This window comes from Fundulus heteroclitus, chromosome 21 (genome assembly GCF_011125445.2).
Source record: "Fundulus heteroclitus isolate FHET01 chromosome 21, MU-UCD_Fhet_4.1, whole genome shotgun sequence".
Lineage (NCBI taxonomy): Eukaryota > Metazoa > Chordata > Actinopteri > Cyprinodontiformes > Fundulidae > Fundulus > Fundulus heteroclitus.
Genome location: NC_046381.1, coordinates 14,969,483 through 14,996,066, shown reverse-complemented (window position 1 = coordinate 14,996,066; position 26,584 = coordinate 14,969,483). Strand labels below are relative to the sequence as shown.

The 26,584-nt window shown below is 40.8% G+C and overlaps 3 protein-coding genes across 3 annotated transcripts; all 3 read right to left on the bottom strand.

Moving 5' to 3' along the window:
• Positions 1 to 1,529: 1,529 nt before the first annotated feature.
• c1qtnf9 (C1q and TNF related 9) lies at positions 1,530 to 4,798 on the bottom strand. The gene is made up of 3 exons (XM_012857476.3): positions 4,428 to 4,798; positions 3,933 to 3,995; positions 1,530 to 2,784 (listed from the first exon to the last, which is right to left on the bottom strand). The coding sequence occupies exons 1-3, from the start codon at positions 4,621 to 4,623 to the stop codon at positions 2,015 to 2,017; spliced, it is 1,029 nt and encodes a 342-aa protein (XP_012712930.2). The 5' UTR covers positions 4,624 to 4,798; the 3' UTR covers positions 1,530 to 2,014.
• A 2,032-nt stretch (positions 4,799 to 6,830) lies between these two features.
• Positions 6,831 to 12,936, bottom strand: tagln3b (transgelin 3b). The gene is made up of 5 exons (XM_021313476.2): positions 12,765 to 12,936; positions 10,835 to 11,068; positions 9,872 to 10,046; positions 8,337 to 8,439; positions 6,831 to 7,842 (listed from the first exon to the last, which is right to left on the bottom strand). Exons 2-5 carry the CDS (start codon positions 11,012 to 11,014, stop codon positions 7,701 to 7,703), a joined length of 600 nt encoding a protein of 199 aa, XP_021169151.2. The 5' UTR covers positions 11,015 to 11,068; positions 12,765 to 12,936; the 3' UTR covers positions 6,831 to 7,700.
• Positions 12,937 to 17,909: 4,973 nt separating this feature from the next.
• abhd10b (abhydrolase domain containing 10, depalmitoylase b) lies at positions 17,910 to 24,973 on the bottom strand. Its single transcript, XM_012857455.3, has 5 exons — positions 24,830 to 24,973; positions 24,210 to 24,396; positions 19,764 to 19,875; positions 18,865 to 19,002; positions 17,910 to 18,779 (listed from the first exon to the last, which is right to left on the bottom strand). Exons 1-5 carry the CDS (start codon positions 24,921 to 24,923, stop codon positions 18,438 to 18,440), a joined length of 873 nt encoding a protein of 290 aa, XP_012712909.2. The 5' UTR covers positions 24,924 to 24,973; the 3' UTR covers positions 17,910 to 18,437.
• Between the last annotated feature and the right edge of the window lie 1,611 nt (positions 24,974 to 26,584).

The following is a 26,584-nucleotide window of genomic DNA, read 5'->3' as shown; positions in this document are numbered from 1 at the left end:
TCTGTGTCTTTGTATATATATATATATATATATATATAGATATATAGATATATATATATATATATTTATATACACACACATATATATATATATATATATATATATATATATATATATATATATATATATATATATATATATATATATATATATATATATATGTACTTACATACATAGATTTTCTTTTCCTGCAGGGTTGTGGGTATGCGGCCATTGGGCAAGAAATTAATACACCCTGGACCGGTCCATCACAGGACAACACAGAGACACACAGGACAAGCAATGATGCAAACACACACCTAAGGGTAATTTAGAGACCATTTAAACTTAAAGTCATGTTTTTGGACTATGGGTGGAGGCTGGAGTACCCAGAGAGAACCCACGCATGCAGAGAGAGAACATGAAAACTCCATAGAGAAAGACCCTGGGCCGGGGTTTTAACCCGGGACCTTCTTGCTGCAAAAGTTCCACTGTGCAGCCCATCCAGGAACAACAGAACAGTGAAACTAGTTCACGGTTTTGGAAACAGCAACAAAGGAAGAAAAAAAAAACGGACATAAGTGCAGAAAATTCCCAAAAGAACCTCATAAAGGTTTGTTTTTGTTCTTTATTTTTGTCTTTAGCTTAACAAAGGTTTGCTTCTTTGCTTTGAGTTCATCTTGTTGCTGATGTTACATAGAAAAAAGTTAGTTTGTTTCACCTTGAGTTTCTCCAGGACTGTGTGTATGGGACAACAGAAAGTGGGCTTCACCTTTTGTCAAAACCCATCACTAACTCTGTTTCCACCTTTTATTGGAGGGGGTCATCATTTATTACCGGCTGGTTTAAATAGTTTTTCACCATTAAGTCTTGCTTTATTCTCACAGATCTACTGGTTATATAAATAAACTGTTATCAGAGTAGGACCTTATACCAACCTGGTAATATTTAACAGCTTTTATTTAAAAGTTGTCCATATACAAAAGGATATATGTCATTCTCCTATTAATTTAACAGTTGCTTAGATCGATTCAGTAACACTCAGCAGAGACCCTGAATCAGCACCACCCAGTCAGCATGTTCTGTTCCTTTACGGGTTTTATTTCATCATATCAAAACAGCTGAATGCTTTGCTTCCGCAACCAGCTCTGTTTTGGTTTCCAAGGTCCAACGCTCAGTGTTACAGAGATTGTGACTTATCTCTGATATTTTGGTCACTAAGAATAAAAAAAAAAAAAAATCCTTTTGTTAATTTCTTGCAACATTTGTGCCGAACTTGGCTCACTGTGCAGCATGTGGCCACACGCCTGACGTCTTTTCAGTGGAGTCTAGAGACTTTCCAAGCAGGATACTTTCTTGTCCCGGGACAAAGCAACAGCAGAGGATAAAAAAAAAAATTAAATTTGGTGATTGTCTTTCACACTTTAAATGTCTTGTTTCTTGGAGCATCTGCGATATGCAGGGGAAGATCTGTGTCCACCATTACTAGAATAAATATGAAAACAATATTCCTGTATGCTGACAGTGGAAGATTAGAAAAGCACTCATAATTATGTTGGAATCTAACTTTAATCTTCTTTGATGAATCATTTCAATTCATGAACCGTTAAAGGCTTGTGGTAGGCAAAATCTAAGAAATCTTTTGCATGTTCGGTTTTATTTAGCCGAACCTACATTGAAAAAGTCATATTCTGTTTAAAGCGGTAGAAAGGAAGAAGCACATTTTAGAAGCAGTGAAATCCATCAGAAACAGCCTCTTTATGCAACAGACTTGAGTGATTGGAAATGAACCTTCATGAGATTTTAGGTAAACTTATTTATTTATAATCGGTTTGATCTATGAAACAACTTTGAATTAAATCGACTTCATTGGATAGTAACTAGATTAAAATGAAACTGACGTTAACTCGGAGTCCCTTCTGCAAAGTTGTGGTGTTACACAAAGAAACATAATTGATTTTTTATACTGTTGAACTTAAATTGATTTGTTTTATATTAGCAGAGATGTTCCAACAACCATTAAAAAAAGCTTTAATCAAGCTCCAAAGATTATGAACCCAGAGAAGGTCGTGTCGTCATCCTCGTCAGCAAAGAGCCCATTGAACAGCTCTCCTCCAACCACCTGCAGCCACACTCTGTCCCCCACATCCAGGTGCAGCACAGCGCCCCCTGCTGCCTGGTCCTCGCTGGTCTGGTAGTTGTCCATGGTGTGGATGATCTTTGCCCCGTTCTTCACCAGGGCCACTTTCACGTTCCTGGAGAAGACGGTGATGTGGTAGGTGAAGAAGTAGGCGCCGGCCACGGGGCATGTGAATCTCCCTGTCTGTGGGTCGTAGTGGTTCTGTTGGTTGTAAATGATCTTGTCGAATCGGATCGGCGCGTTGGCGGGTGGAAGTTTGCTACGTGCTGTGAGTCCCACGGAGAAGGCACTTTTGGAGATGACAGGAGACTCTCCCTTTTCACCGCCATCGCCCTTCTCACCCCGGGCGCCCCTTTCCCCTCGGTACCCGATGCTCCCCTTGTGACCCGGAACGCCCATATCTCCCTTAGGGCCTGGCTTCCCCGGGGCCCCCAGTGGCCCCTGGATACCTCTGTCACCTCTGAGTCCAACTTCCCCCTTTGGACCATGTGGTCCTGCAGGCCCTAAATCTCCTTTAGTTCCTTGGGGTCCTGGCAGACCAAGCTCACCCTTACTTCCCTTAGGGCCAGGTGGTCCCTGTATTCCTTGGGGCCCCATTTTCCCAGGAGGCCCCTTTTCTCCATTATCTCCTTTTTTCCCTTTAGATCCGACTAGACCGTTTGGACCTAGAGAGAACGAGTAAACAGTGGCTTATTAAAATCCAAGTGAAAGAAAATTGACACTCATAACAAGCACAAGTGTAATTTATTGGGAGTTTATGTCTCATCAACACAATGCGCTAAAGTCCTTTTGAGGTGGGAGAAAAACAATACTTTGTTTTAAACATTTTGTCCTTCCAGTGATATTTCTGTAGGACTAGAGGAAGTGGTCAGTAGGACAACCTTACAAATCTGACCTTTACATGGAAGAGTGGCAAGAAGAACGCTATTTCCCCTTGGAGCTTGCAACAAGTCACGTGGGGGGAAATGTGAAGGAAAGTGCAAGAAGTCAATCTAGTCAGATGAGAGCACCATTGAAGCTTCTGGCCTACATACAAACTACAGTGTGTGGTTGAAAACGAACACTACGACTCCTCCTGAACACAGCACAGCGATGGCTGCATCATGCTGTGGGGAGTTTTTATCAGCAGACACAGAAAAGCTGGTCAGAGTTGATGGAAAGATGCATGGAGCTAAATACCAGGCAGTCCTGGGGGAGAAAAAAAAAGCTGTTTGAGGTTGGGCTGAATCATAGCAATGCATGTGTTATAATGGACCAGTCAAAGTCCAGACAAACCCCCGCTGGGAATCTGTGTCAGAACTTGAAAGGTGTTGTTGGCAGGTATACTTGCTTGCCCACCGCCACATTATCTAGTAAATTTGTTTACTGCTGCTGTAGAACTTAAACTTAAATTAGCTTGTTAATAATATTAAACAATGTAGTCTTTAAATCTGTCGATGTGTTTTTGCCACCACCATACCCAAATTTCCACATTGTGGGACAATAAAGGTATCTCTATTCTATTCTATTCTAATTTCTGCAAAAGGCAGTACTATAAAGTAATGTCTGTTTGCTGACCTCTGTAGTATCTGTGGTGGAGGTGTTGATGACTCACTTTTTATATTTTTTTATTCAAGAAATGCTGAAAGCTGTGAACCATTTCTGTTCCCCTGCAAAATTAAACCCCACTTCGTAATGGCTTACCACATAAAATTACGACAAAATACAAATACGTGAACGTTTCGTATTGACTTTTAAGTAGTATGAATAATTTTGCTGATAAATTAGCACTAAAAGTGACATTCTTTTCTTTGTTATTTTTTTAGGTACATACCGGTGTCTCCTTTGCTTCCCTTGAGGCCGTCAACACCGGCTGGTCCAGGAGGACCAAGTTCACCTTTAAACGAAAAATCAATACAAATGTGCTTTTATAATTTAAGGAAATTAACAATTTCATACCCATGAATATACAGTCATATTCAACAAATTAGGATAGTATTGAAAACTTAATTCAGTATCTCTATTAAACATGTCATATAGAACAGTTATAAACAGACTGATGTTTTCAAGCCTTTATTTCTGTTTATCATGATGCTTTTCCTCTTAAGGCTGATAAAAAACAACTTCTTTAAGATGTTACATTAAACCAGTAAAATAAGTATATTAATACAGAAATGTGACCTTAATGAACATAATATATAATACCTGCTTATTTATTTTAGAAAATCCCTTCAATCTAACAAACGAGCCTCATTGAAAACAACTATTACTGAATTTGACTCTAGTTATATTTCAGGTTAGGTCTTCAAAAGTCTTCTTCCCGACTTGCCTTGGTCTCCTTTGTCCCCTCTGAGTCCGTCTCGGCCGTCCCGGCCCGGCGAACCGTTGTGACCGGGATCGCCCGGTATCCCAGGATACCCACAAACGCAGCCTTTACTTGGCGTCGATTCCTCCGCAACGCATCTGACGACACAGAGCAGGAGCAGGAGACCAACTCTAAACCCTGTCTGCGACATCGCACACATACTCTACCTTTAGACTTTTAAAGGCTCAAGCATGGCACAGTGTTACCTCTGCTGTCCAAAAGGTTCGACTAAAAATCCTCCATGCAACAGCAGCACAGGGCCTGGCAGAAGCCAAAGATCTCCAGGCTGGATAAGCTTAACATATTTGTCAAAGCAACCTGATTGGTCACTGTTTTTGGTTTAGCGATTGACTCTGCTCCATCAGTTATGCATGGCCTCTGGGCCTTCAGATGCTTCTGCAGTACAGCCGCGGCTAATAATAAGCTCAGGCTTACAGTGTCTGAGAATAGGAAAGTGGAGAGGACCGCATAGTTTCATTTGAGCTGCCGTTCTGTGCAGAGAGAAAAAAGAAGTCATTAAAGTTGGGCTTATTATGCTTTGACGTCTCATTGGCAGACATATTATTTACCGTGCAGTGAAAAGAATCTGATGAATGAAATGACCTTCAGATTTAGAAAGTTGTTGCCTTTTAGTTAAATGGTCCCCATTTGATTGGACTCTGCTTAGTTGCCCGACACTAACAGGGTGTTAATATGTTGGCTTGCGTGCTTTGTGTCGTTTGTGCCATTGAAGAAAGAGCAACAGAAAGATCAGACGGCATCAACTTGATCACTGGCAGTAAACAGCGAGCCGCCGTGATCAAGCAACCCGACCGAGAACATCCTGACTCCGCCTGCTTCTCTGAGTGATGTTAGCCCATTTCCCCTATAGATGTCTGATCACGGTGGCAGCTTGTGTCAGTCAATGGGTTTCGCTTATTTTGCTCTCCCCTCCTTCCAGTTACATTGTAGGTTTATTAAAATTTGCCATTTCATTGTGGTGTTATTTAAGCCATGTGCTTACAAGGTTTGCAAAAGTATTCACATGCTTAAAATGCTTCTTTTTTTCTTTTTTAGATGTTAGAATCCCAAAGTTCAATTCATGTGATAGACAAACACAAAGTTCTGCATAATTGTATATCCTAGTAGTTTAGCACAGGATGAAATATTTCCACGTCTTTCTTTACTAAATAGTTTGAATTTTGTCAGTACGGTATCTGCGAGTATCAATTACATGTTTTGACTTTGTAACACATGAATATGCTTTGATCTAAACCGTTCCATTGTAGCTGTGGCTGCGTGTTTAGGGGCTGCCGTCCAGCAGGAAGGTGACCCTGCACCCCAGTCTCAACTATTATATAACAACTTTTCTTTCGTAGTTGACCTGTATTTAGCTCCGGTCATTTCCTGACCCATTCTGACCGGAAGAAAAAAAGCATCCCAACAGCATAACACCGCCACCTCCATGTTTCACTGTGGAAAATTTTGTCTTTTCAAAGTAATGCGTGATCTTCCTTACACTGTTAATGGTAATCTAGGTTGGATTTCATGTGGTTTTTGCTCAACAATGACCCTCTGCTTGCCACCGTCTTATAAAGGACAGATTTGTAATTGTTGTTCCGTCATCACATTGTCCCATCTGGGCTTGTAGATCTCCGGAGACCCTTCAGAGTTACCTCTTGGTTGCTTCTTTAAAAAAAAAAAAAGACTTTCCATCCCCCTGCCTTTCAGTTTAGGTGAACAGCTAAGTGCTGGATGAGATTTCTGAGATTAAATACTGTTTTATAACCTAAAGAGGCATGAAACTTCTCCATGACTTCATCCCTGACCTGTTATTGTCCTTTATATTGTTGACTATTAAATTATTTATAGGGATTTTATTAATATTTTTTATCATTCCAGGGGTCAAATAGTTTCTTTGTTGTTGTTGTTGCTGACCTCTATATGTTTATTTTTTTTGGACCATAATGACCTTTTCTTTCTCCAAATTAGAATTAAATGTACTTAAACACATTAAGCTCTGGTGCCTGCAACGGAAAACCTCTCGTTCTATCAGTTTGACGATATAACAAAGTCTAAATTAGGCACTTGATCCCTGTAATTTCTATGTTGACAGCAAATCCACTCAAATGATTTGCTTCCTTCGCATTCTTCGAAGGAAAGACGAGCCTCGGACATCATAGGAAGAGAGATTTGATTTTGTTCTCGTGCTGCTGAACAAAGGGTTACTGTTCCTCCGGCTCCAATCAGAAACCAGCATCCAAATTATTATGCTTTACTGCAGACGCTTTTATTAGATTGCGCACAGTGAGGGGAGACAATAAGGACGGCAGCAAGGGAGGAGCCGGAACATGAAGCCGCGATAAGAGACAAAGACCGCTTGGGCGCTTACGGGGCAGCATCCGCCTCATCTCAGAAGAGACAGAAAATACTTCATATACTTTATTTGTTTACTTCTTACACTCCTTCAGATACAAACATATGTCCAAAATACAGACAGGAGATACATAAACAGTGCACAAGTTCAACCGTCTCTTGGTCATACGTGTTGGCTACTGCACATTCATAGGTTACACCGTGCACACGTTTGGACACAGCATGGACAAAGTATGTAACAGATAACAAAAACGGGGGCATGGCTCAGAACAAATGACGCTCGTCTATAATTTAATACCAGCACATCAAGGACCCAGCCTTTTGAAGTCCCATAACCAGGCACAACGTGAGGTTGATTTGGTTACAGAAGACACAGCATCTTCACTCATTGAGCCTTGCTAGGACTAAGGCCAAACAATCACAGAGGAGCAGGATAGAGTAAGACCACTAAAATATAGGAAATATATAAATAACAATACATACAGCATGCCTTAACAGTCACTTCGAGTATCTCTGTAAACAAGTGTACAGTACAGATGGCTTTTATTGTATTTATTTAAAATCCTTTTGAGACTCGATGAATAAAAAAAAAAAAACAATACACATTGTGTAACCGGAAAACATAACAAAGAGGTAAGAAGGCAAAAAAAAGAGGGGGAACAGCATAGAAGAGCCATGAAGACATAAATCTACAGTATAGATGACATCATTTTGTTAAGAGGTGAACGAAAACGATGTTGGGCAAAAGCAGCAGTTTCAGGGATGTTGAGGTTAGCATGGCAGGTGCGGCGAAGCTTGGGGAGAGTTTCCTTTTAGGGCTACAGCATTGGTGGAATTAGTATTAAAAAAAAGTCTGAGATCAAGGAATGTAGGGGCGTGGGTCTACATGATCTGACGATGCATACCGTAGCCCGTCATGCCAGCCTGGGAAGCGCCGCGGTTGCTGCCCATCTGCAGGCCGATCAGACTTTGTCCTTGGCGCAGCTGCTCTTCAGTGAACTCCCGCCGGTACCCCTGGGCTTTCCTGCGCACGTGCAAAAAGAGGGTTACAGGGCGTGCATGTGAGCAACCTGAAGGTGGGCTTATGGTAGGGCTGGACGATAATTCAATAACAATATATATTGATCGATAGACATATATCGATGATAGAAAAAATATTTCAATAGAACAGATTTCTTTCCTTTTACATTCTAGCCCATCATATAGGTTAATGTTACAGTCATTACATCCTCCCAACCAATCACAAACGCAGACCCAGAAACTCCTCCCCCTTCAAAGAGTTCAGAGAGCATGCGTTCTTTTTTCTTTTTTAAAAACTTATAGTTTTTGTCAAAAGTTGATTGAATAAAGGGCTGAGTTTGAATTCAGTGTTTGTGTTCTGTATCAAGTAGCCAGTGCTGCACTTAAAATACATGTTATGAATTTGTTGATAATTATGATTTCTATTATATCTATCTGTTTTTTTTTCTATATTGTCCAGCCCTAGCTTATGGCGCTTTTTTGAGGTTTTTCCCGTACCTGTGGAACCAGTCTCGGTCACCTTTGTATTGACCATCGTCCTTCGTGACAGCCAAACTCCCCAGAGCCATCAGGGTTCTTTGCACCGCCGCCATGTCTTTACCTAAAAACCAGCAAACACGTGGAAAAAGGTGCTCCAATTATATAGACTTAGACTGACTTTATTGTCATTCATCTGCTCATTCACAGTAAACATTCGAGGGACATTTTGTTGCAAGGCTCGGAGTAAAAACATAAGACAATATAGAGACGTTATAAATATAAAGTATTTGTCAGGAATGTCGCAGAAAACATAAAAAAAAAGGTTTTATATTTCACGTTCTGTGTAAGAGACCTGAAACTTTTGCCCAGCATTCAAAACGCAATGTAGGGAAGAAAATGAACAGAAAATTTGAAATACGGTAATAACAGCATCGTGTGGAAATGATAATCTTCAGTTTCTGGGCAATGTGATGCATAACGTCGGCATATTCTTTGAGTCTATTCCATTGGGACTTTACATGATAGACCAACACAGACAGGAGACAAGCATAACTGTAAGTGGATGAGGAGTTTTAAGGTTTTCTTTACAGATAAAAACCTGGAAAATATGGCATGCATTTATATTCAGCCCACTCTAATTATTCACCCCTGAACAAAAAACAGGGTAAACAATTATTTTCAGAAGTTCCCTGATTGGTACATAGAGTCTGACTGTGTGCACATTAATCTTAGTACAAGTCTCAGAGGTTTGAACATACCATCCCCATGTTGAAATATGGTGGTGGCAGCATCATGCTGCGGGGAGGCTTTTTTTCAGCGGGGACAGAAAAGCGTGTTTGAGTTGTTGGGACGATGTATGAAGCTAAATACAGGCCGATCCTACCAAGCAAACCTGTTTGAGGCAGCAAACAACTAGAAACTGGGGCAGAGGTTCAGCTGTAGGCAGGACAGATCAGAGCCTGTTTGTGTTTTTAAAACGGCCCAGTCAAAGTCCAGACCTCAATCCAATGGAGAATCTTTACAAATGCTCTCCACTCAATATTTTGTAAATAGGATATAACATAGAACATACAAAAAATAAAATCAAACCACATATATGAAGCTGTAAGAGACACACATAAAGGCTTTCAGCTGTAACTGCAGTAAAGGGTCGTCTCTACACACAGAGGGGCTGAGGACAAATGCATGCCACACTTTTCAGGCTGTGTTGTTAAAACCCATCTTTTACCTTCCACTTCAGATTTATGCATCAACTCTGTGTTGAACTAGCACATAGAATCCGAGTAGAATCTAAATAAAATCCAACTTTGGATCTGGGGACAGACACAGAAACATCCGGTTCCGGCAAAAAGTACTTGAATGGCCTCCATACATCCATCCATACATCCAAGGTAGCTAAAGGTACCAATTTTCAGACTACCTCCATCATCATGGACATGTTTTGCTCCTCCAAATGAAAGTTAAAAATAATCAAAGCTATAACAATTTGCAGCAATAGTTCAAGCAGGGAGCTGGAATCCGGGAGGCTGGCGGGGTTTGTAAAATCTCCTTACCTTCCCAGAGGTCCACTGTTTGAAAAATGTCTGTGGTGGTGACTCCATAAGCTTCTGCTGCTTGTAGAAACTGGGAGATCTTCTCCATCTGTTTAAAGGCCATCTGGGTATCAGGGATCTTTTTGATGGGTTCTTTGCCCCGCGGATACAGACTGTTGATGAGTCGACAGAGAATCTGGTAGAGAGAGAGGACAGAAATCAGCCTTAGTCATCTTGGCGAACGCGCCCTTCTGCAGCAAGCCACGACGAGACACTCAGTGTTTACTGGGAAGCTAATGTAACACAAAGAAAACACCTTTTTTTTTTTATACAATTTGTGCTTTTGCAGCCACAGCTTTAAAATCTCTCCAAGAATACCATACGCTCACACTCCTCACCGCATGTCCTTTCATCTGGCTTTTAAAAATTAAAACTATTTAATATTCTCTTCTAATAAAAAAAAATTATGTTACCTTAAACTGAATTAAAGAAGGAGACATTTTAATAAACTGTTGTCTGTTGTGTGCAGAAATTGACCGTTTTTCCTGCCTTTTTTTTTATTTGCTTTGCTGAATTTCTCTGAATGATTTATTTTAGCCAACACAGCAGATTCTGGGTAATAAATCTCAGCACCACAATGTAAGAGGAGCTGTTGTTAAGTCCTGGAGAAAGAAGTTTTAATGTTTTCTTGTTCAGATGCTCAGAATCACTAAATGTGTGTAATGCACGACTTAATAACTAATTTAACATTAGCTTTTTCTTTGGTTTTCAACTCCTGGGTCAATCTTAAGTCACTAAAATATTTGTGATTTTTTTTTTGGATCGCTAACTAGAGGAAAATGAAATTTATTCAAGGTTAAAAATACGACCATATACATTTGCCATGTAGTGCAGCCACTTCGTAGCTGTCAGTGCCAGTATGTTGTTTCCTTAATAATTGAAAAGTATTTCTATTTTTGGTTGTGAGGTTCTGCAGCCGCTCACCGTTCCGTCCATCAGCCACGTCTGGAAGTTCTGCCTTCCCGGCTGCGGTTTCTCCAGGTTTCCTCCGCACTGTGCGACTATCCAGTCCACCAGGCGCTGCTCCAGGTCCGGATCGTACTTCTGTTCGATCTTCTCCTGCACCTCCCGGCTCAGCCCGTAACTGGGCCCTCGGTTCGCCATGGCGGGTGTCCTAACAATCTAGAGTGAACGATGAGGGGGGGTCACACAGCCGTCCTGAAGGAGATAAGTGCCACAGATGGAGTCAAATTAGAACTTTATGTCTTACAAACAGTGCCTTGCCAAGGGTTTTTCACATTCGGTTTTGTTGCAGCCAGACTTTTATGTTTTTTTTATTGAAACTTAGCATTACCAACAGATAGTTTTTACATTGCTTACCAAAAATAAAAATCTAAAAATGCATTTATTCAGCCTTCCTGAGACAACACTAAAAAACACATTTTGCCGTAATTGCACATTTTGTATTTCTGCATCTGCTATTTCTTACTGTACACACTCGATTTTATCCTTATTATTGTTGCTTATTTGTGTGTGTAGCCTAAATCTGTGTGTCTAATCTAGCTATGGCTGCTGGTATTTTGGGGTGCCGGGTGTGTCTCCACCTGCTGTATTCATCCAGAGACCAAAACTGTGTAGAATATTTGCAAAATAGCTCCAGCACAGTCCGATTGGAGGGAGATTGTCTGTGGACAACGATTTTCCTGTCTTTTGAAATCAGTTTGATTCAGGTCTAAACTTTTAAACACGCTTCTGGAGCCCCCAGCGGGTTTTATTTCATCATTCTCCTTTACTCCATCCATCTCATTAACTGTGATCAGCTTTACTTTCCATTTTGAAGAAAAACTGGCCCACAGTTGGCCGATACCCCCGCCATGTTTCACCATGGGGGTAGGGTGATGATGCTGAAACCTCTGAGAACTTCCTCAGAACAGAGCAGCTGTATTTATATACTGAGATGAAGTTGTGCACAGGAAAGTCCAGTTACTAATTCACCAGCTCCTGAAGGCTTGTTTGCACTGGTTTTTATTTTTGGCCCAATGACCGCTGGAGATAGGCACCAGACTCGAATACGCAGCTATAGATGATGGATGAATGGGTGAAAGATTACACATTCGTCAGATTTTTCGTTTTATTTTTTAAGTTAAAAACCATGCTTTATTTTCCTTTCACTTCATAGCCAGGCTCTAAGTTGCGTTGCCCTATCGTCCAAAATCCCACCATAAAAAGCTTTAAAGCAAAATCTGAAGAAGTGAATAATTTTGCATTTGCTGCAATAATTACACTGAAGGAAATAAAATTATTGAATTGATTATTTCACAGATTTCGCCTAACGCCTGAAATCTGTGGAGGCAGTGGAAAGAGGAGAAGGGTGTGGTCTCTTGGCTGCTGTCCCGAGCGGGGACACGCCCTCTCATCGCCATGACAACAATCTAGCCTGCTTCCGGCTGGCTGGGCGCAGCGATGCGCTGTGATGCTGCTTCATACGACCGACACTGCGCAGTGACGCAAATCAAACGACCGCATGCATGTGCAGAAAGTTCACAATCACACAGAAAAAAAAATGCACAGCCGATCATATGGATCACAGCGCGCAATTTGCGTTTCATGAAATTACGTCAGTCCGATGTGACGTAAACGTCATCTTTACTGCATCTCTCTTTTTCTCTCGATATAAGCATTTTTTCCCCCTCTCCCAAGTTTAATTTTATTTCCTTCTATAAAGTCTCACCCTCTCTCTCTCTCTCTTTAGAATAAGGAACGCGTTTTGTGGCTTGTTCCAAGAGTTTCCGTGCCAAAAAAAAAGATGCGGCACATTCAAAACTGCGACATATCGCATCGACTGCGTAAACATGACGCCTACGCGTAACACACGCGCAGTCGGTAGTTTTTATAGCTCGAACACATCACTTACCGGAGAGGAAAGAGTCGTCCCGGTTGTCCCGTATCCCGACACGGAGCTGCTCAGAGCGGGGGAGGATGACGCTGAACTGATGGAGCATCCATGAAGCGCAGGACGAGTGCGCGCCTCGGGCCAGACTGGACCTCACTTTGTCCGGGAGGGGCGACTCGCTGGGTTTTATACGCGCCGGCTCCAACAGGAGGAGGAGGAGGAGGAGACGGGGGGTTGGGGGGGTTGGAGGGGGGAGGGGGGGTCGTCCCTGCGGACGCTCAGTCGCGGAATGCGACGTGACTTTCCTCTCCCGGATGGCGGTCAGTGTGTTAGTGCCAGCTCAGCTCTGTGCAAAGTGACCCCTCCACCCCTCAGCAAAAAGGTCCACATGGATGCGTCAAATCAATCGCCTGCGAGCCAATACTGATCAGCTCTGTGTCCGTCGCGACCCCCACAATTTTATCTTATCCTCAGTCAGAGTCAGCTGGGTTCTGCTCAGTGATTTGATCACTGGCTCCTCACTCGTATGTATTTGCACACGGGGTAACATGTGCAAAAACTAATTAAGATAAATAATTACTTTGTGGCAGCTTTCTAATTTTTTGGGGTATGAGTTTATGGTGGTTGTGAAGGATGGTGGTGGGGAGGGGGAGTGGGGGCTGTTAGTATCAGGGTCGAGAGTTTTCCAGTCTAAGCTTTCCAGCTTTCACATGACAGATCCTCCTGTGGTGGGCAGGATTCAAAAGTGGAAGCTAGATACAAAGAGACCGGGAGGAAGGAAGGAAGGAAAGAAGGGAGAAAAGAAAGGAAAAGCTCCAAGAATGTAAAGCAGGACGGAAGAATGGAAGGGAGCAAAGGAAGGAAATGTGGAATGATGCAGGGAAGGAAGGATGGACATGAGGAAGGAAGGAAACAAAGTAGCTAGAAAGAAAAGACACCAGAAGGACGAAATGAAAGACAAAGGGGAAAAAAGAACGTTAATTGTATGATGGCAGTGGGGAGCACATACTCAGGAAGGAAGGAAGGAAGGAAGGATATGAAGAAGCTTTAGGGCCTACAGAGCCACAGACAGCAGACCCTGATCTTATCCAGTGTCATAAGGCTGGACAGGAGAGAGGGATTTTTGAACATATTTTCCCCGGACATTCTCTCTGCGTTGTTCTGAGATGTCTTCTCTTCAGCTAACTCTGATGATTTCACCATTTAATTTTGATCCTTCTCCTGCTAAAAAGACCGACTGATGGCCGGTTTTAGTTCATTAGTAGAATCCACCTGACTTTTCCCCTTGATGTCCTGGAATTTCAAAGCGGTCATGATGCCATGCACCCTAACATGGTTTAGACAAACAGGCCCATCGCATCACAGACCCTCCAACATGCTTAACAGTAGCTGTAATGCCTTTTTTCCCCCTCAAGCTTTAATAGCTGGGTTGACACCAAACCCAAGCGGAAAGTCTGTTCGTATCTGATTAAAGCAAACAGTTCAAGTTAGAGTTGAGCAAACGCCACATATTTACATTTGTGACGGCTTCAGTAGGTTTGGTGGAAACATGAACTTTGGTCCTCATCCAGCCCAGTTCCCAGAGGTTAAAACTAGAAGTTCCTAAATTATCCCTTTGAAGTCCGACACAGGTGATTGTGAATAAACTTTAAATTTTTTAAAATGAAGAAAATCTTTTTTGGTTGCTTAAAAAAAAATAAAACGTCCAGCTTTCAAATTTCTTTGTACCGTAATTGATACGTTAGCCCAAAAAATACATTTGCTGAGGTTTTCTGCCTCTTTATATAGGGCATGTAAAATATATTCATTATTGTATGTTGTAAACTGAATGTTCAGAGAAATATTAACTTTGTTGAAGAGGCAGAGGTCTTAGAAATATTTGTATAAAAAATTTAGACATTTGGAGTTGTAGGGTCACGGCCAATTTTAAAAAGCATGACTAGAATGCTTTCATTGCCGTAGTTTTATAGGAACAGTCAGCAGTGCTAGTAACGATTGTTAAAGACAGCTATTTCTCACCGTAGGAAATCCGCTCTCAAATTAAAGGTCGGATTCTTTGTAAAATTTCAAGGTTAAGGTTATGCTACTGCGACAAAAGATTCGTTTGTTTTAAAGAATCCTACACTTTTTTTTTTTTACCAGTCAGCAAACGAGACAGGACATCCTCACGTCATAACTTTATTGCACCATATCTCCTGTTCGCATTACAACGCTCGCTTTCCTCGCCTCTATAAAATGACATTTAGATTTAAGCATGATAAAATGACCGACCGTAGACTTCGGTCATAACCTAAAGGTCAGCGGTGCTGCCAGGGGGGAGCTGGTTGATTTGCCACACTGAACACAGAGCAGCTAGTGGACAATTACATGTTAATAATCAACTGTTCATTGGCTCCATTCAGCAACTAGAGGACAGCAGGGGAGTGTAGGGAAACAAGAAACCCGCAAAAAAAACACAAAGAACCACATCTCAGAGCCAGGATTCACAGTGCTGTCAGGATAAATACTCAGTCATCGGTCAGTGATGTTGGTGAGACATCTGGACTCATAGATGCGTCTTTCAGCTGTTCTTTCTTTCAGCTGTTCTTGCAGTAAAGCTGTGTTGAGATGAGGTCTGATTAGTTTTCAGTGTCCCTGCCATGCGCTTCTCTGCTAATGTTATAAAGTGAATACATCCTGTTTCATCTCTGATCAGGACAATGCGACATAAAAAACAACAACAAAGACATGAAGAATCTGGTGCTACAGTACAATGTAGATGAAATAAAGTTCAACAACTGCATGTAAAATCTCAAACATAAAACAATCTAAAATGCATGCACCGACTCAGTTTTTGCTGCTTCTGCAAGATTTAAAGTGACAGAGAAGAGCCAATCGCTGTGCATCAAATGCCACTGATAAACGGATCATCTGCAAGCGTGAGCCGAGTCAAGAATCAAGAAATTCAGGAAACATTCTTGACCTCCGACGATCTTTCCAGCAGTTGACGTCCCAGAAAAACGAACATTAAGGTCAGTCTGCAACGTTCAGAAATCCACTGTCTTTTGGAAAAAATCCAAACGACAGTGTGTGCCATGTCAGTGTTTGGCTTTTATTAACAAGTGTTTATTTTCTTCTTCAGGATAGAATGATTACACAACAAACAAGTTTGACAATTCTTTAAAGCACTCGTTTGGTACAAAGCTTTAAACTTAATGTAGATTTGCTCATCCAGGCAATAAGATCACATGTACAGTCTCTAATATTTGCATTCAAGATTTATCATTTGGTAAAATGCCCTTTTAAGAAGTATCAGAGAATCATCACGCTCATGGTAGCCATCAAAAAGCTTCTGGCTTCTTTATAATCATATTTGTCTATGGTTCCTGACAGAACTAGAACAGCTGATTCGAATTGGTTGGTTTTATTTCATGGACCTTGTTCTAAAGCATAGCCTAAATGTGCCCAAGTTTCCCACATCTGAGTCAAAGTGTCAGCCTCTAAAGAAAATGAACTGGTCGGGATGTTCAGGAGAAACTCAAAAGCCCAGAAGACTGAAGTCGATCTTAACTTCATGTCCACAGTCAAGTGAGTTTTACATCAACATAGAGTAGAGGTGGCCAAAAAGAAAAAGTTTGATGGTCAGAGGAGTCGAGGTGAGGATTTCAAACCAAAGAAGGATACAGCATACTTATATTAAGCCTTTGATCTCATCCTTCCAAAAAAAGGTTAGACTATAAAAAGCCAGGTCAATGCTAGTAGAGATCAATTATGTCTGATGAGAAGGGTTTTTAGATTTCCAGACAGAATCTAGTCAATGGTGGAAAATAAATGTATCTATAACCTACGGAACATCCATCCCTTCTTTCCCACTTAACCGAGATTGTGTCAGAGTGACGTCCCTCTCCCCAGCAGTCTTCCAGCTCATTCTGAGAGACTCCAAGGTGTTCCCAGACCAGACGGGAAATACAGTCCCAGCTAGTTCTGGGTCTCCTCCCACTGGGGAGTGCCCAGGAAACCCCCAACAGGAGGCACCAAGGAGGCATCCTGATCACATATCCAAACCACTTCTACTGATTCCCTTCGATGCAGAGGCTCTACTTTCAGCTCCTCACCCCATCACTAGGGCCGAGACCAGCCATCGTTCAGAGGAAGCTCATATCGGCCGCTTGTATCCGGGATCTTATTCTTTCGGTCATGATCTGTACCTCATATCCACAGAAACATAGACGGACCGGTAAGTCCAGAGCTTTGCTTTTTGGCTCAGCTCAACAGGCCATAGCAGCAACGCATTACTGCAGAAGCCCAAGACACCTAAAACTAGTGTTGCACTGATACCGATACCAGTATCGGACAGGGCTCTGATCCAGCACTAAAATGGTGGTATCGGTATCGGCGAGTACCAACAAATAGGGCACCGATACCATTTGGATGTTTGTATGTCACTTGAACGCAGCCTTCTCTCTCCCGACTAGTATTATACATGTTATATAAGTTCATGAAAGTTGCACTATTTTGGAATTTGAGAGCCAAAACTCAAGGGTTTAAGAGATTATTCAATTATTAATTAATTTTACTGTCTTACTGTTGCACTACTATTATACATGTTATAATTTCACCTTTTTTATTTTTATTTTGGCCTTTGAGAGTCAAAAGTTTATTCAACTATTGTCACCCATTCCAGGTAGGCAATAAAAAGTTCTACTACCCTAAGTAGTATGCAGTTCTTCATATATACACACACACACACATCAATTTCAAACAGATGGTATCGGTATCGGCCAATACTGCACAGCCAGGTATCAGGGCCAAAAAATGGCATCAGCGCAACACTACCTAAAACCAAGCTGCTTGAGGCAGAAGAATGTTTGTGTGTTGTGTAATATTTCCACCAATTGCATATTTAAAAGCTAACAAAAAGGACATCCTTGCCTATGGTGTGTAAACTTGACCTGTAAATCTGACTCTCCAAGCCTCAGTTAACATGTCAAAACAAAGGTTCCTTGTTGTTCAGTGAGAAAAGTCTGACTTGTCAATCATTTTTGAGTCCTTACCCACATCGGTCCTGGTAAATGAACATTAAGAAGGTGCAACTGGTCAGCAGCTCTTGCTCATCTGAAGTTGCAATGACTTCCTTTTAGACCCAGGTGGAAACGTTGTCTTGGTGCGGTACTCAAAAACATAGAATTGAAAGAACATTCCTTTATTTTTCCTATCACATGTGAGTTTGTAAAATGTCAGCACTAGTATTCTGCATAACACCAACAGCGTTCACTCTGATTTAGCGCAGCTGAGTTAAGGAGTGTGTGGATTTTCACAGACCTCAGACATGCACAACGCTGTGCAGAGGTTTTATTGGCCAAAAAATAGATGAAAACTGGATAAAAAAGGCACAGGAAAAAACTGTGTGTCTACTAAGAGATGGAGGGAAAAAGAGCCTAACAGCAAAGATGGCCGATCAACATAATACTCGATACAACAACCAGAAACATACAAATGCAACCTGAAGATTTCGGGGTTCATTACCGCTTGCGATATAACAACATGTTAACGTGATGACAGACAGAATATAGGGGAAAAAGAAATCTTATGCATCATAGGTGTGGTTTGGCAGAGCAACATGCTGTTTGGTTATTCTTTTCTCATCTTGACCCCCCCAGTTAACAGTCATTCTCCTTTGTTTACATATCCTGAACATCTCCTCTATCCCCTCCTTCACACCAGGGTGGTCAGCTTGTCTATCAGATCGTCAATAGTGTAGACCATAAGCTTGATGTCGTCCTTCTCCGACATGCGGTGCTGGCCGTTTCGCCTCAGAATGATGTCCACGTCGGGGCTGAGGACGCGCTCCGCCACCTGCATGGAGATGTGCCACGGGACGTCCTCGTCTTTGAGGCCGTGAATGAGCCGCACGGGGCAGGTGATGGGGATGGGACTCTGGAGCACGCAGTGGTTTTCCGCCTCACGCAGGAAGTCCATGCTGAACTTGTAAAAACCTTCCTCTGTGTGTTTGGAGGGCAGCGACCACTCCCCTTTGGCCTCCAGCTCCTTGCGGGTCTGCAGGTTTAAATATGGCGAGGTCACACAGACACATTGAAGCAGAACCGACGCTGAAACAGCATGACCCCCAACATGTTCCTACCTCTAACGGAAGAGCGTTGAACGACGTGACGAAGTGGTCAGCAGCAGACGCGATGCCGACCAGAGCGGCAGTCTTCTCTGGTCTGGCGATGGCCGCCAGCAGCATGAGCCATCCGCCCAGACTGGAACCCACCAGTATCTGCAAAGACGACGCAGAAATACCACAAAATCAGATTAAAAAAACAAAACTTTAAAACACAGAGAGGAAACAGTGAGAAAAACAGACATATGTGATGAAACAGCGCCATCTTCTGGAGAAACTTTATAGCAAAAAAAGGGATCTATAAAAGGATATAAAACTAACTTTCCTCCCTACTCATTAACCCATGTTGGTCCATCAAATAATATCCCAATAAAAACATAAAAGTGTGTAGTTGTAACGAGACAAAATGTGGAAAACTTCCAAAAGGTGTGAATATTGTAGGAGACACTGTGTGGCTTATAAAACAAAACAGATGTCCGAGTTTCCTATCCACATATTCGTGTTTTGTATGTTTTTTATTTCATATATTACTGTGGAAAAAAAAATCTCCAAGCAGGTTTTTCCTGAAGATGAAATCCAACTTTAAAATTCAGTCTCCATTTAGGAGAGATAAGGGGAATGGGTACAATTTCAAATAATATTTGGTATTAAGCTGCAATTTCGATTTTTAATCGAAAATGTTTAGAAATGAATAGAACTGTACGTCTTATTGATCAAAAGAACTAAGATTGTTAATTTAGACCTGTATTAAGATTCTGCAGGTGTTGGAGACGCTGATAATATAGTTTCTGTTGAGCGTCAAATAAAAAGCTGTGAAACTGGGAGTTCTTTAAAGCGTCCCACAAACTTAGAAACGCTCTCATCACCCTGTAAGACACCAGTCACTAAAAGAAATTCAAAGGATGGGGAATCTGTACCTGCGGTCCCTCTGTTAACTCATCCAAAACAAAAAGAACATCTTTTTTCCAGGTACCGACTGTTCCCTCGGCTAACACCCCGTCTGAAGCACCATGTCCTGTGTAGTCAAACCTGGAGGAAACAGAAACAGAACAGTGGGTAAAACGATGCAAAACATGAACAGATGACATTTTTATTTGTTCACCATATTTTTGAATTATACCTCACATTTTAAACAATTAGTGTGATCAGATGCAGAAACATTTATTGAAAATAACAGCTAGCATCCCTCACAGCTGCATCTCCACATATTATATCATAAAAAATTATAATGTCAGTAAGTCAATTTAAAAAGTTAAACTTACTTATTGTATAGATTCACTAAACACAGAGTGATTTATATTACCTGTTTGCTTTTGTTCATTTTGATGATAAAGGCTTACAGCTAATAAAAACCCTGAATTTAGTTTACCATTAATTCAAATTATATAAAAGGGAATAATAAGTGATTTAAAACAAACAAAATAAATAAATAAACTATAACCTTTATCATCAATGGGAAGAATTAAGAGTGAACTTCTTCCAACAATGCAGACAACTTTTGTGATGAGCAGAGTTTTTATTTTATTTTTTTTTTAAGCAGGATCTCACAAGACAAAAGTAAAAACATACAGGTTCAAAGATCGGAAAAGTGACACTTTGGACACGATGAATAGAAGCTCCCCAGATTTCAACAAGCAAACGCATAACCAGACGCTAACAAACTGGGATTGAACCCAAGAACTAAACTAATACAGATTTCACCGTTTGAACAAGAAGTTGAATTTCTGAAGTTAGACGTTTCTCTGTGTCAATAGAGACTCTAAAGTTGTTAAAACCACATAAATGTCAAATGTGTGTCAGAGCCAAAGTTTTAGGTCCTGACTGGACATGCAGACGAGCTAAACCGGACTGACCTCCTGTGACTGTCCAGAAAGGTAGCGGAAGAAGGAACGAATGAGCAGGTTTGAGTTTGTACAGTGGAGAAAAGTCTGAAAGTACTCATTCCAGCTGAAATTTATCAGATTTTTATTTGTAAAATGTTAAAAGCTGTGCATTAATTTCCCTTCCTTTCTTTGTGTTGCTTTATCCAACAAAATCCTAAAAGATTTTTAATTAAAACTGTATTTAACCAGATAAAAAGACCCATTGAGATCAGGACCTTTTTCACAAAGGTGACATGATGACCATTAACTTCAAAGATAATACCTTAAAGTTTGTGGTTCTACTCAACAGCATAGAAAATGTCTAATAAGACACTACATGTAGTCAGATTAATCTAGTCCCGATCCCAAAACTGGCACTTCCACCCTGGTGTCCCTCAACTGTTCGTTCTCGCCGAGGGTTTGAGTGCGCAGTGTGACCCGATTCTCCACAGTGGGCTTTTGCCCCGCCCCCTTAACCTAGATCCACACTTCAACGAAGCACGCATCCATGTAGGTTTCGCCATTATTCAATGCTGCATTTTACATTTTTACCAACGAGGTGGAAATATGCCAAATATACCAGTCATAAAACCACATGTTTTAGTTTTGAGTGTAAAAATACCTTATAATATAATTTAAAATCATACTGCCACCTTAAATAAATGACTCATCACAAATTCTCGTTTCTTAAAACAAATATGGTAGTTGTTTTTACTTGTAACAATTTAACTTTTCTTCTTTTACTGGAATGGATGAAATAACTTAACCTTCCCAATTAAGAGCTGATAATATTCATCTGTTCACTGGGCACAATACACCACCAAGGTTATGAGTTAGTTAACAGCTGTAAACAATTTAAACGTTTTAGGAAAAGCATAGAACAATACACTTAATATATATTTAATAAACATGTTTCTCTTTCTCTACGCTTGGTTAGCAAACAACTGTCAACAGCAAAGATGCCTTTAGAATCGCTGTAATTCTTCCCATTATAGACTCAGTGATGGGTGGGATGCACAGATGCTTCTCACACTAGTGGTGAGATAATGAGTATATAACCATTAATACCATGAAGCAATTACTTCTTAAAAAGGAGGAAGCAGTGTTTTGGTGGCTGAAGCGCATGGCTCTGACTTACAAGGCTTGAAAACTGAGAGGCATATCCAGTCTGACAGAGTTTGTGACGTTCCTTTAACTTTTAAAGGAATTTTCTAAAGTAGTTCTACTGTGTAAGACTGCTATTGTTTTGCACAGTGAGCATTTGGAGTCCAAGTTAAATTTTCTTTAAAGCTTGTAAATAAATGTTTTTACCCTGACAGATGATCCTCGGAGCAATCTAGCTCCTTTGAATCCATCTAGATTTCAACTGATGTTTGAGACATTTTGCTGCACAGCACAAAGGTCGCCTTAAGTCAAAAAGTGGTCCAGCATTGCCACTCGGCCTAGACCTCTTGACCCTCTGTTGGCCCCTCCGTGTAGAAAAAAAACAAACAAAAAAAAAAAAACTAGATCCGGCATTGCATCCAAGCAATGTTTTTTTTGTTTGATGTTTTCTTTTCCTCTGAATATTTCTTGGAACACTAGTTAAGCTGCATGATCAAATCCTCTTGACCATCCATTGTTTTCTGCATATTTGAGATTAAGACACAAAGGCTCGTCAGCAGCTGACCAATCAGCGATCAAGCAATTTGTCCCAAAGTGAAACCCTTTACCTCCGACAACATTATAGGGACTTTGCAGTACGAATGCGTTGTGATTTTGTTAAAAAAACGTTGGTAAAAATGGTTAAACGTTGTCAGTGGGGAAAGTTCAAGTCAGACACGCAAACAATTTAGAGGGTGGAACACAGTTTATTCCTTTCCCAAAACCTAAAGGGAGTCTAGAAAATGCAAAACATGGATAAAAGCGAGCAGCTAAACACAACAATGATCTGCCGTGAACTACCGCATGTTCGTCTGAACGAAGGTAACTCAACTTTTATTTCTAATTGTATGCTTATTGGTTAATTTTAAGGGTAATGCTTGAGGCTAGCTATGCTGTGTTTTGGATATGTTGCAACTTTTGGTTGCATAAGTCGAGTTCTGATTTACGGGACTCCGATTTTGCACCAAGCCTTTAATAGGCAGCATAAAGTAAACTTTTTGCACTCCTAATGCAGAATTTCACACTAAATTCGGCCACGGATGGCTCGATGGCAGCATGAAAACATCTATTGCAGGACCGCAGTAAGTATTTTCGTTATTAATATATTTTAAGTTGGGTATAAGTTAGGCATTTGAACTTGGGCTTGAGTCAGATGGTAGGGGAGGGCCTGGATGTAATGATTCTGTCATAATCTGGCTTTTGACATGTGGAACGTCTTGTTGACCACAATCAACTAACTTATGTTCTGTCCTTAAGTAAAGCTTAAAATACTTTGAGACCCTTTCCTATTTTTGCAATCTCTTCATGAAAACAATGTTTCACAATATAAACACAGGTGGAGGCCTCCGGGTTCAATTGTCGTCATCTTACAACGCTGTCATTGCGAGCACGACTCAGCAATGATGGAGCAATAAGTGGCCATCAGAGCACTAACGATCGGCTGCATGTGAGCAACCAGTTTTGATTGTCAACGTTAAACTTGTTGAGCAACTATACGAAGGTACCGCTTATAAGACCGAGGCTCCATCCGAATACGCTTAATAGCTTCTAGCTCCTGCTTCTTGACCTTTCACGGGGTCAACAATAAGAACTAACGTGGAGAGGAAAGGAGCTTCGGACTGCTGTGCCGAACTCGGACAGTCTTTAACTCCGACGCCATTACCTGACGGAAACGTACATGGAGGATTACAGTCAAATCCAGGCCTACAGCCTTCAGAAAATTAACCACAAAGTGTGCGACCTCTTCTCTCCAGACATTGTTGATTTCAGTGAGGGGGGGGCTGTGCTGATATGTCATGTCACGCAAAGGATTGTGGGATTCCTTAAGGGTTGTGGGGTTCCTAGGCAGAACTAGCTGAGGGAGGAAGCATACAGGCTACTTTTCCAACCTCCTTCCTTACTGACTGCACTATTTGGACAGCACTTATCATGGCGACCGCTGACACACTTCTGCTTTGGCAAAAAGAGTCCTTACTCTTTCAGGGTATTCGGATTGAGACAGAGTTTAGCTTTAACTCCTCAGGCTGAAGAAGTCTCTTGGAGAAGAGATGAAACGTTTGAACAATGAAGAACCTGTCGAGAAGACCTACTTAACATTTTTTTTTCTTCTCTACATGAATTATTGAGCTGCATCAGGACGTCTCACAATATACTTTGTCTCCAAAACAAAAATAAAAACATACATAATGCATTCTATCCTTTCTGTAAATTGAACCGTAAGTAGAACTCACTGATACAGTAAAAGCGATCAGTAATTCATGCCAATTGCTTTTACTGAATCCAAGTGGTGTTGCTGATGTACAGCTTGTTCACATCTGTGTCCAGCAGCCGCTGCTCCGTCCCTCTGGGTGGTCTTACCTGAGGTATGAATGCCCTAACGACCTGCAGAACTCCTCCAGCGCCTCGGCTTTCTGCCCATTCATGTTGGAGCCATAGCCCGGCAGGAACACCACCCCTGGGCTCTTCCCGTTCAGCCTCCTGTAGGCCAGCTTGGGAAGGTCTGCTCTGGCTGCGAACTGAACCGTGGACTTGTGTCTTCTGTCAGCTACACAAACACAATGTATTTAGTGCCTTTACTTATAATTTAACGTGGACACAAAAGGTTAACATGAAAACATAAAAAAAAGAAGCATAAAAACTGAATTTTACTGCCTCAAGTGTGAACAGGCAGGCGGACATGTTTATGAAAATCAGGTAACACACATGACAAACATTTCAGCAGCTGAAGCTAATTAACGCACAAAAACGTTCACATAGCTGTATACTTAATTTAGATAGGGACAAATACTGTTGTCTTCAGAATAAAGAGCGGCAGTGGTTATAGTTAGAAGGTATATAACACGCCTTTAGTTCACGTTCCCTACATTTTTTTAAGGACGTCACAGTCGCCACACCCCCCTCTTGCTTATCTAATTTAATTTTACTGACGTTTCAGCGCTGCAGCTTCAACGTCGACAGTAGAGAAGAGTTGTTCAAACCTTGTAGGTGCTGTGAAGGCAGAGCTGCGAGCCCTGCATTTCTTAACATTTGTGAAAGTCCTCTGCGGCAGGACCTCAGCGACACGGCTGCCATACTGTTCCGCGAACCCCAACAAGGTATCGCGAGAAAAGCGCAGCAGCTCTCGTTTGCCAGTCGTTGACGTTCCAATGCTGCTTCCGCCAGGAGTACAAAAAGAGGATGATTTTAGACGATTTGTTCCTTTTTTCCATCCATTTGTGCGTGTCAGTTTATCAGACCCATCTACCAATAAAAAGGGATGCTAAGCTGGGTGACTGTGACAATTGTTTCAGCACCTGCAAATAGGTTTTAAATGTTTCAATTTAATGTGATATATATATATATATATATATATATATATATATATATATATATATATATATATATATATATAAACTAAACATAGCCCCGATTAAGTAAAAAGATGTAAAGTAAACTGATTTTTTTTTATTATCATTGCAGCTGGAAAATGTCAAACTGAAAACCCTTACTTGACTAGAGTTTTAAGGTGAAGCTGAACAATTCAGAGGCAAAATAGCTCAGTATTTTATTCATTATTATTATTATTATTATTATTATTATTATTATTATTATTATTATTATTTGTGTTGCCTGACCCTTTTTGCTGTAAGGCGATTTACTTCACTTGTGGAGAGCTGACATTTTCAATTAAGCTTGAAGGTGTTCACAGCAGCTTTTTTCTTGGTCAGACCTTCTCCATATAAATCTTGCCCCAAACTAATTTTGGAGCAAGGTTAAGATTTACATTAAGTTTCTCAAATATCCTTAATGGAGATTGATATCTAAATCCAGGCCTTTGCTATTAAAGTAATCACTGTAAATGATCTCTACCATTTCCGGAAGGAAAAGTGGTCAGATATCAAGTCAGAAACATGCAAGGAACTTGTGAATGTCTACAAGAGCATGTTGTATCTCTACAACTTGGTAAGAGATTTGAACAAATGTTAGTAGGGGTATATCTAAGATGTGTTTAATTCATGTGAATTTCACTGATGTTATCTAATTAATTCACCTAAGAACAGTTAAAATAAATCATTAAAATGGCCAAATTAGTGTGAAATGTATGTCCATTATAAGTGTTTGCAAATATCTGACCGTAACTAATATGAGCATATAAAATTTGGATTCTGTGGCAAGCTAAAATACGAGTGATATTACTTTCATTATGCAGTGTTTATGGAGCTTTTATGTTTCTTCGTTTACAGTTAATTTAATAGCAGAAAACTGAACAGCTTTTTTGTGGACAATACAATACACTATCCCTCATAGGGATAGTGGAGCCGAGAATGCTGAAACACCTGAAAAAGCAGAGGAAGCTGAGAGTTCAACACTTGACCGAGCTCAAGGATTGGAAAGCAAAATGTCTGACACCTGAAAGCTCAAAGATAACCTCATTCATTGAATTATTTTGTTTTTTATTTGAACTAACAGATTTTCTTTGAATTGCCTTGTATCGCACTGAGTTCATTTAACGGCCCTCATTTCCTTTTTGTGAAGTGCCACACTTCTAATGTCTAAACACAGGCTGCCAACCCAAGTGGACATAAAAAAAAACTCTTGGAAAAGTAAATGTACATGTAAAAAAATACATGTTGTTTTACATGCCTATTGCTGAAGATACAAAAAAGAGCATATAAAATGCCTGTTGTCCTTTTGCAAGACAATGAAGTTATTGTAGTCAAGTCGTGTAAATTATTACATACTGTAGTATTTAA

Bases quoted from the DNA above. Each gene is read 5' to 3' on its own strand.
- abhd10b (XM_012857455.3), bottom strand. From the start codon at position 24,923: ATGGCAGCCGTGTCGCTGAGGTCCTGCCGCAGAGGACTTTCACAAATG. The intron at 19,876-24,209 runs GTAAGACCACCC...TGTTTCCTCCAG, and splicing joins TTAGGGCATTCATACCTCAG to GTTTGACTACACAGGACATG. The intron at 18,780-18,864 runs GTAGGAACATGT...TTAAACCTGCAG, and splicing joins TCAACGCTCTTCCGTTAGAG to ACCCGCAAGGAGCTGGAGGC.
- tagln3b (XM_021313476.2), bottom strand. From the start codon at position 11,014: ATGGCGAACCGAGGGCCCAGTTACGGGCTGAGCCGGGAGGTGCAGGAG. The intron at 10,047-10,834 runs GTGAGCGGCTGC...TCTCTCTACCAG, and splicing joins CGTGGCTGATGGACGGAACG to ATTCTCTGTCGACTCATCAA. The intron at 8,440-9,871 runs GTAAGGAGATTT...GCTGGTTTTTAG, and splicing joins AACAGTGGACCTCTGGGAAG to GTAAAGACATGGCGGCGGTG.
- c1qtnf9 (XM_012857476.3), bottom strand. From the start codon at position 4,623: ATGTGTGCGATGTCGCAGACAGGGTTTAGAGTTGGTCTCCTGCTCCTG. The intron at 3,996-4,427 runs GCAAGTCGGGAA...TTTCGTTTAAAG, and splicing joins AGGGGACAAAGGAGACCAAG to GTGAACTTGGTCCTCCTGGA. The intron at 2,785-3,932 runs GTATGTACCTAA...CGTTCTCTCTAG, and splicing joins GGGAAGCAAAGGAGACACCG to GTCCAAACGGTCTAGTCGGA.